Source organism: Leopardus geoffroyi, chromosome A3 (genome assembly GCF_018350155.1).
Source record: "Leopardus geoffroyi isolate Oge1 chromosome A3, O.geoffroyi_Oge1_pat1.0, whole genome shotgun sequence".
In the NCBI taxonomy this organism is placed as follows: domain Eukaryota; kingdom Metazoa; phylum Chordata; class Mammalia; order Carnivora; family Felidae; genus Leopardus; species Leopardus geoffroyi.
This window is the reverse complement of record NC_059336.1, coordinates 66,367,714-66,377,803: the sequence shown is the minus strand read 5'-3', so window position 1 is coordinate 66,377,803 and position 10,090 is coordinate 66,367,714. Positions and strand designations below refer to the sequence as shown.

General features: G+C 37.9%; 1 protein-coding gene across 6 annotated transcripts in view; it reads right to left on the bottom strand.

Moving 5' to 3' along the window:
• Positions 1 to 5,105: 5,105 nt before the first annotated feature.
• The window catches only part of SOCS5 (suppressor of cytokine signaling 5), a 66,054-nt gene continuing 61,069 nt past the window's right edge, over positions 5,106 to 10,090 (bottom strand). For all 6 annotated transcript variants that reach the window (XM_045445936.1, XM_045445935.1, XM_045445934.1 and 3 more), the window contains exon 2: positions 5,106 to 9,410. In XM_045445936.1, the coding sequence (XP_045301892.1) occupies positions 7,788 to 9,398 (1,611 nt within the window). In that variant the 5' untranslated portion in view covers positions 9,399 to 9,410 and the 3' untranslated portion in view covers positions 5,106 to 7,787. The remainder of the gene's footprint in view (positions 9,411 to 10,090) is intronic.

Here is a 10,090-nt window from a genome sequence, read left to right as displayed (position 1 = left end):
ACAGGAGTACTGATGCATAGGGGCACTTGTACCCCAATGTTTATAGCAGCACTCTCAACAATAGCCAAATTATGGAAAGAGCCTAAATGTCCATCAACTGATGAATGGATAAAGAAATTGTGGTTTATATACACAATGGAATACTATGTGGCAATGAGAAAAAATGGCCTTTTGTAGCAACGCGGATGGAACTGGAGAGTGTGATGCTAAGTGAAATAAGCCATACAGAGAAAGACAGATACCATATGGTTTCACTCTTATGTGGATCCTGAGAAACTTAACAGAAACCCATGGGGGAGGGGAAGGAAAAAAAAAAAAAAAGAGGTTAGAGTGGCAGAGAGCCAAAGCATAAGAGACTGTTAAAAACTGAGAACAAACTGAGGGTTGATGGGGGGTGGGAGGGAGGGGAGGGTGGGTGATGGGTATTGAGGAGGCCACCTTTTGGGATGAGCACTGGGTGTTGTATGGAAACCAATTTGACAATAAATTTCATATATTAAAAAAAAATAAAAATAAAAAAAATAAATAAAATTCAGTAGTGTCTCAATTGCACCCAAGAGCACCTACAAAATATTTATAAAATTAGATGACAAGGTTTTCAGTCATTACAGTTCAATTTTGATAAGGGGTTTTAAAAAAGCCCTATAAATTTTAAGTAATTCATCCTAAAAATAGAAGCTATAAAAGATAGGACGAAGTGCATAATTGTATGTATTTTAAAACAGATGAGAAAAGAGTAAACCATTTAGTGTAATGATAAATTTCCCTGAAGTTAAAAAAAAAAATACCCTAAAATCTTGGGTTTCCAGTCAGGGATAAGTAAACCCCAAGAGAAAGAAATGTCAGGTGGTAATATTATACATTTCTAAATGTAACCTTGAGTGTTAAATAAAAATTCAATGCAGTTTTACACTTACTAAAATTAATGAGAAAAACTACCTCAGTCACGATAGCATTTGGGTGGTTAAATTCACGAACTCTCTCTTCAATCCTTTTTGCCATGCTTTCATAGCGCTTTTTGTCAGGTAAGCAAAACTTTTTTGATGTTCCTTTAGATTTTACTTAATTTTCCCATTTTCTCCATGAAAGTATATCTAGGAGTGATAAAGCTGTCCTTATTTGATCATTTGTTTTTTTGCATTAAAAAAACCTGCCTTTCAAAAATATACTATCTATATTTTGCTATATTTAAAAAGATAGGATGCAGATTATATTAAATGGGAGATATTAGCTTGGCTTCCTATGATTTGCATGAATTTGGATAAACTATGACAAATTTAACTCGAGATCTCTTAGGCAAGCAAATTGCTCGCCTTTCTTTACCCCAAACTGAGCTATTTTTTTTCTCTTGCAGCTTCAGATGTACTCCTCAGTTTAATTCTAGTGCTAGAAATCTGATCTAGGCAAATTTCACAGGGCTTCCTGTCTCTCTCCCGGTTATAATCCATTGTACAGCTGCTGGCATAATTTCTAATACTATCTTAAGATAGTAGATAGATAAATTCAGACTCTTCAGTCTGGCACATTCAAATGCCACAAACAACAGGTTCTTCTCCCTCAATTCTGCCCTTCATTAGTTGCTAGTCATCACCGCACTTCCAGACCTGGCTTCCCCACCACCATCTGCTAAGTCCAAATATTAGACAGTCTTGTGATAAAACAGACCTAAGACACCAAATCATCCCGCCTCCACTTGGATCATTTCTGTTTTTCCTTGTCAAGCATGTGAGCACGTTTTTTAAAATTACTTTTTGCTTCGTCTATTTCCATATATTGTCATCATTAGACATTTATGTATTTGTCTGTGTCCCCACTAGTTTAGAAGTTCCATGTGGTAAGGGTTCTCCTACTGAAATTTTATTTGAAGAAACCGTCAGTGACTAGGCCTTTGCAATGTCAGTTACTCTAACCCACTGAATGATCTGCCTCAAGAGTTGGAAGGGATTGAAGATGTAAAGCCCCCGCTGTTTCAAATAAGGGGTAGAATCTGTATACCATTCTCAAAATAATTCAAGGACTACAACTGTCTTCCTCTTTCTATATCTTATCACCTATCTGTATCCGTATCTTATAAACTTTCAAACCTTTCACTGTAAAGTCTCATGAAAAAATAGTGGAAGGATAATTGATAAATGTTGACAGCAGTTACCTCTTGGAAGATTACAAAAATGGGAGTCAGGAGAGGCAGGCTTGGGGCTGGTGATGGGAAATGATACAGAAAATGACAACATGGACTGATTTTAAATTTTGGGGGCACATATTCTTTATAATCTTCAGTCCTTCCTAAATATTGCATAATGAACTGGCATTTCTCACATAAAAAAATCCATACTAAAAAAGATACACAGGGGCACCTGAGTGGCTCAGTCAGTTGGGCATCTGACTTCGGCCCAGGTCATGATCCACGTTTTGTGGGTTGGAGCCCCGTGTCAGGCTCCGTGCCGACAGCTCAGAGCCTGGAGCCTGCTTGGGATTCTGTCTCCCTCTCTCTGCCTCCCACCCCCTACTGTCTCTTCAAAATTAGCATTAAAAAAATTATTAAAAAAAAAGATACACAAGCTAATTTGACATAGGAAGCATGGCAACCCAACTTGATATGGATAAAACTTTAAATAGAGTGCAAGATTTAGGATTCCAGTAAATAAAAACTTTTTCAAAAGTGAAATCCTCCACCTCTACCAAATCCTTCAGATTTTCAAAGAATCTAATGATGCAGAATCTTGAATTGACAAACTAAGATAAATGTTGCCATAATTACCCTCCCCAAAGAAATACTTAGTCCCATGCAAAATTCCTACCTGTTGCCATCCTGTCCAACGGTCTGAAATACTATCCATAAGGTGACTCCCCTATTTCTTCCCCTAATTCTACGTTCATGTATACAACTGCCTGCTCAATGTCTCTGTTGGGGTAACTAATAGAAATCTCAAAACTCAACATATCCAAGGGAGAATTCAATTTACACCCTCCATTTTGCTCCTCCACTGTTTTTCTGAAATCTCAACTAATGGCATCACTGCCTTTGTTCAAAATCAATCATTTTTTGGGGCGCCTGGGTGGCTCAGTCAGTTGAGTGTCCAACTTCGGCTCAGGTCATGATCTCACAGTTCGTGGGTTCGAGCCCCGCATCAGGCTCTGTGCTGACAGCTCAGAGCCTGGAGCCTGTTTCAGATTCTGTGTCTCCCTCTCTCTCTGCCCCTCCCCTGTTCATGCTCTGTCTCTGTTTCAAGAATAAATAAACATTAGGAAAAAAAAAAACTTAAAAAAAATAAAAAATCAGTCATTTTTTATTTCTTTCTTCCTCCCATATGATCCATTACCAGATTATCAGCTTTACCACCAAAAGAGACATCCTCAATCTGACTTCTCCCTATACCACCCCAGTCCAGGCTTTCACCATCTCTCACCTAGATGACTTCAATGGTCTCCTTTATTTTACCCCACTATAGGCTGTTCTCAATCTACTAGAGAAATAGAAAGCAGACCACGTCACTCTGTTGCTTAAAACCCTCCAATGGCTTACCATCACATTCAGAAAATATAAATTCCTTTCAATGCGCTCACAGTCTGAGGCAGTCCAGCCCTTGCCAATCTTTATCACCTGCCATTCCCCACCACACTCACTGGACTCTGTGGTCTTATAGCCATTCTCTTTCTCATCATATAAGCTCATTCCTGCTTCCAGATTTTTAGTTTCATTGTTTCTTTCATCAAAATGCTCTCTTCTTTGATCTCGGTTATTTTCTTTTTGTCATCCAAGGTCACTATTTCCCAATGATCCTACAGATTTGTCTTGTACCCCAATGTATAACAATCACCTAAAATGGTGACTGGCACATGAGTCTTCAATAAATAATTGTTGAATGACTGGCTGAAAAGAATCTAAATATTCAATCAAGCCTCCTGGCATAAAAACAGTTGTTCCAACTGATCCATACTTTGCAACAGCAACTCCTCCATTCCACCCCCAACTTCAAAACAACAACAAAACATAACAACCAGGCACTTTCCACAAAAATGCCAACCCGAAATCTCCTCAGAACATACCACATTTTAGAAGTCTATGTTCGGTATCAGCTGTTGCAAAAATAGGAAACAAAACCTGAGCCTCATAGATATACACTGTTTATGCATACACACACCATGCAGTATTGTCCCCTTAGGAGACTTTTTTTCACCTTTAAGCCAGCCCTTGGTGTGCATTCTTATTTAATTTCATCTAGGTAAAGTGCATGTGTTGGGCTACAGAAACAGTAGAGAAACTGGTGTGAGCTTCCCTGTGTTAACACACTCCCAGAGATGGACACAGGCTCTGCCTCTTTCCTAGGGGAGTGCTGACTCACTCACAGCCTCTGGGCCTCTACCAAAAAGCAACTTTATAGCTTTCTTTGCTACAAAAATAAAAGATCTAAGACCAGTCTCAATAATAAGTTACCAAACTAGTGTTTAGTGCCAGGGAGCAAAGGAAGCTTGGGATAAAAATGAATAGCAACCAGATCAAAACATCAAGTAAAAAGGTTCATAAACTCTGAATTTTGTCAAAGTGAAGCACAGAATTCAAGTTTCAATTTTTATGGCTCAAGCCATTATAAATCTTATATAAACATTCCAATGGACCATAAGAACACAGAACAGTTTGTGGAGTAGGATTATTTGGGCTCAATTTTTGTTGAAGAAATATAAATTTAATAATGACTCTTAATAACTGTATTTAAACCAAGCTGTTTCTTCTTCAAAAATTTTTTACTGTGTTTAGCCAGAAAATAACTGATGCATGCTTTCTTGTTGTAAAGGGACTGTATTACAAATAAGACTGTATCAGCAAGACTAAACTTTAGGTGTGGATAATCAAATTTGAATGGTACAAGGATAGTATGTGTATATATATACACATATATAGTATGTGTATATATATACACAAGAATAAGGCCTCTAAATGATGTTAAATCAGATGGCAATATTATTGTTTAAAGTAATATTAACATCATAAATGTATATACGTATGTGTATACATCCATGTGTGTATGTGTGTATATGTATATGCATACACAGAGAGAATGAATGAATGAATGAATGAATGAGAATGGATAGGAATCAGACCAACCTTTCCTTGGGTTAATTACTTTACTATGAAGATGTGTCCAAACTTCTAAAGAATTTCCTGGTTTGTATTAAAATGCACTTCAAAAAGACCATGAAAACAAAAATTTAGTTGACAGGCTACAGTGGGATTCAGAAAAAGACACAGTGAATATAGACTAAGGTGCAATTTCATGCTGGTGATTTTTCTTTTTTAAAATGTAAGCCACTAATTTTTTAAGAAAAAAATTTTAAACCAAAGGTTGCATATTAATATTACACACAAACTGGAACATGTGACTTTTAGCACAGTGTATACATGCTCACATAAAACTCAAATATTTACACATTTAAAACAATTTCCATTTAACATATGAAAGTTCTGAAATACATAAAAGCATTAATATTTTCTATAAAACTACAATTAGAACATCAATTTGCTACAAGCATATAAAACATCAAGTGTTTTCTTGGAGTTTCAAGTTTCCTCTTTAAAACAAGATCTTGCTTGCATATATAATCCTTCTCCAATAATCAGTAAGGACTTTTTTCTTTTCCAAGAGATTATTTTCCAGATACATTATAAGCTCAAGAAAACGGACCCAACAGTTATGCAATATAATTATGTCGTAACAACTTAATTGCACATAATGCTTTAAAGTAGGTTTGGATGACGTTCTCAAACACTTTGGTATATGTTCTTCAGGGACTTCTATTAGAAATAACAGGAATTATAAGTCCCCTCAATCCCCATTTTGCTTTAAAAATGGACAAGTCTTTGGTTAAAGTTCTACATTTTGGGCATTTATGACTAATAAAAATGGTCCCCAAACCAATAAATGGCACTGATATATTCTTAGTTCACAAGACTTCATTTAACTTGTTTCTGATAAAGTGGGAGACTAAAGATCTTCATTTATTACAACCGTCATTGATAGCTTCAATCTTTCATTTATAAGCAGAGAAATCAATAGGTTAGTCAATATTTCTCTGTTTATTTTGTGTTATAATCTAAACTGTACAGTAATGTGCAGTAACTATAGATACTGCTCCACAGCGTATGTGATTATGGTTAGAAAGATGAATAGCATTAAATTTAGAATCTGCTTACTCAGAATAAGCCAATATTAGACTGTACAGTAATTCTGCATTAACTATAGTAGGTTGTCAGGTAATGCTTGTTTAAAAACCCCAATACCATTGCATTTATAAGAGAAATTGTTGCAAATGTATAAAACAGCAGATATACAAGGAGAACACCAAACGTACTTTATTAGCACAAAAAAGCAGCCATAACAAGGCACAGCAAGCAGAAACGTACATTAGCAGTCAAAGGGTTAGTGTTGCATACAAATATAGCTTTTCTTCTTTTGTAGCCTTGGCAATAGCCATCAGGATGTAAAAGAACTTTCTGTAGCAGCAGGTAAGGAAACCAAGGAGCACTCACCAGTGGTACAGAGCACATGAACAAAAAGACACAAGAATGGATTCGACTAGTGCAAAATGTCTAGGACAGAACTGTAAATTCAGTTCGTTACTAAGAAGCAAACACTAGAACTTGGTATTACTTCCAAAATAGCTCACTCAAGTAGTATTGCATACTATTCTAAGTGACAAAAAGGTGCTAAGTAAAGTTATTTACAGATACAATGGTTGTACAGTACCTTTTAAATCTGCAATGTAGGTTTCAGAGTTTCCATTAGAAATTCACTGCACTGAAATTCTATAAATTGTACTTAAGCAATTCAGCTACGAGAGTTTACAACAAAGATATAAATACTGCCATCCAAACTGTTCATTACAGTTTAACAATAATGTCAACATCAGCAACCACTGTAGTTACTGTTATCTGACTTGGTTGGGCATCTTCTAGTCTCATTTCCTTCATGGTTCACAAACTCATCATGGGCACAGAAAGATCCAACTTTAACTAATGAATGATTAGAATGCGTGTATTAACTTAAAAAAAAAAAATCACACAGGACTACACTGTAGCTATTCCCAATGTGTTTTAAGTTAAAGCACTCATTAAAAAAAAAATACCTAAGGCCTTTAAATAAAATTCTACTACCAACTTTGTAAGCCTGAAATTTTAAGAACTATTTAGAAAACCTGGTTTATTTAACAGTACCTTTTGCAGAAGAGACAGGGGACTGACTATAAACTACATCAACACTTAAGTGAACTGCACTATGCCCTTGTGGCCAGAAAATTGCATTTTTTTTTTCTCAAAGGAAGGCAGTCTTTATTTTTTGGACTTCCAAAGCTTGATTTATAGTAACTACAAACATCACTACTTTTGGAAGGTTATAGAAAAATTCTTAGAAAAAATAACAATTTCAAACATTAGTCACACTGTTGAAATACTCATCCAATAGTAATAATTTGTTCTTCAGTAAGAAATAGAATTCTTCATAGCAAATGCCCCAGAGTTGCCTCACTCAATTACTACAGTCATTAAAAACCAAACCGTTAGCTCAATCGACAAAGTGTTTTTGTAGCCTCACTGAACACCTGTAGCTGTCTTCTGTTGTCTCAACAGGCACCACGTTTACCTGACTAACAGCAGACTGCATCTGACAGATACTAACACTAAGCCTACATACTGTACTGAAAAAACCTAACACTGATACGTGTGCTTGCTATAGGTGTACTGTCTGATGCACATAAAAGCAGATCTAGTTAATGCCCTTTGGGGGCAGGAGAGTTTACTTTGCCTTGACCGGTTCTCGTTCTAACCAGCGAACTCTAACTTTTTGCTTATAATGATACTCTTTCAAAAAATCCTGCAACATTGACGGTAAAGGGAGCCCATCAATTCCATCATATGTAGTGCATCTACAGATTACTGCACGGCAGATATACTGCAGGCTAAAAGGGAAAGTCCTGTTTAGTGAGATAGTAAGCAATGGTTCAAAAAACATGCAAGAACTGGGATCTTTATAATGTTCTAAGAGTCCTGTTACAGTGGAGGAGTGAAATACACATGGGTCATGGGCATCAAAACTAAAGTTGTGGTTCCACTGTTCAATCCGGGCGTGCAGGGACCTGTTGTAGCGCCGGAAGCTCACGGAGAAGAGGTAGTCCTCTTGCGCAGAGTCCCTGAGCAAGAATGTGCCTTCAGGTTTTCCTTCAAGGAGGGCTTCTGCTTCGTAACGGTCCATCACTCCCCAGTAACAGGGATTCCCTGTAATCTGAAGCAAATCAGGCACGAGGCAGTGTATGTAATCAATCTGTGTATGGACTTTCCAAGCTCCCTGTCTGCTAACGTGGGCATGGCTATCTCCAGACACCTGACGTTGCTTCTGCCTCCGAGACTGTAGACACAGGGTAGTAGTGTCCTCTTCTGAGTCACAATTAACTTGTGGAATTGCAGTATTGTCCCCACTTACTTCAGTCATTCCAGGAGCTAACTTTGGTCCCAGTTTATATAACGGATTAACCTGTGCGGTGGCTTCAAATGTATGTATTTGTGCGTTGGGAGGAGGGTCAACCCCCTCTTCAATACTAAGCCGTCTTCTCTCTCGAAGTCTATCTTCTTCATCTTCTGTAGAAACCAAGGATGGATCAAATGTATCAAAAAATGTTGAGTGTGGGCTCACAGGGGCTGTATGCTGTTTAATCAAATGCCATTTTTGGGCTAAATCTGAGCCGGCAGGAAAAGGGCATTTCTCAAGCATTAATTCAGAAAGGTGTATTTTTCTTTTATTAGAGAAGAGGGGTTTTGACTGCTTGCTGTAAGTTCGCATGGGAAAACACAAGCCCACCGTATCCTGCAACCTCTGTCTCAGAGAGCGACTTCCCACAGTTCTGCTGGACATGCCGTCCATATCGTGCACCGAGCTTACGCCATACCGCCTCTCTCTCCTTTGAAGTCCGCTTCGAGTTCTACCAAACTTTTTATCAGTATCCAATGAACTCTGTGTCTTTGTAGAACAGGAATGTTTTTTCTTCCCACCCCATGGGGCATGCCGAGAGTAGGAATCTCTTCTTGCCAGTCTTGTTCCTGGGGTGACACATGAATCATTATCCTTTTCAATGCTTATTTCAACAATCTGAGGAATTTCAGTGGCACAGTTAGGGTTTCTCCTTGAAGAATTCTTTGAAGGGCTTAATCCCAGTTGTAAGGCAACATTTTCTCTTAAGGGACTGCTTTGTTGCTGAGGAGCTGAGTCTCCTATACTGATGTTTCTCTCTTTAACAGACAGATATCTGTTGGAGTTCACGTCCACATTTTCACTACGGCTCCCTCCCTCATGACCGAAGAGATTTTGACACCTGTATTTGAAGTTATTCCACATCTTCCCCACTTTATCCATTGATTATAAGATCTAAAGACAAAATAGGAAGAGAGAACACTAAGTTAGGTGGTATGTGCGAACAAAACAGGCAGTTCCCACACCCCCCCCCCCGCCCCCCGCCCTTATCGTTGGAAATTTCAGTGATGCGGGTCAGGAATCTGCCCTCCCTTGCCCTGCTAAAGTGGTGAGGCAAACAATGCTGGTAGTGGTAAGGTCTCTGGCCCTTTCATGGCACTCACAGCACCACTAGTCAAGCTAGTCCTCACTCGCCATTTCCTTTCAGACAGAATACTCAGATCTCATGGGAAAGGAAACAAACCCTCTCATTTAAACTCTGGTTTCTTTTTCCCACGCATCAACCTAATGTCATTATGACACTGACTTTGGTCTCCTTACTACAACTAATTCAGGCACTGGCTCAAGTACTACAAAGGGAAGATATGTTCTGTATTGTTGAAACATATCTGTATTCAACTACTCTGAAGTTGAAATCAGGACATTTGTGTAACACATTAAAATTAGTTCAAAAATCTTTAAGCACTAATCTTCCTGACTTCACTTACCAACTGCTATACTCCACTCATCTGGCAACCTACAGCTTACAGATAAACCACTTGTAAAAATTCAGTATCTTCCCTTCCTATTCTGCAATGTATTGAATTTTATCCACAATCTTGAAGAAGCAGTTTGAGTAGAAAAGAAAATAGGAG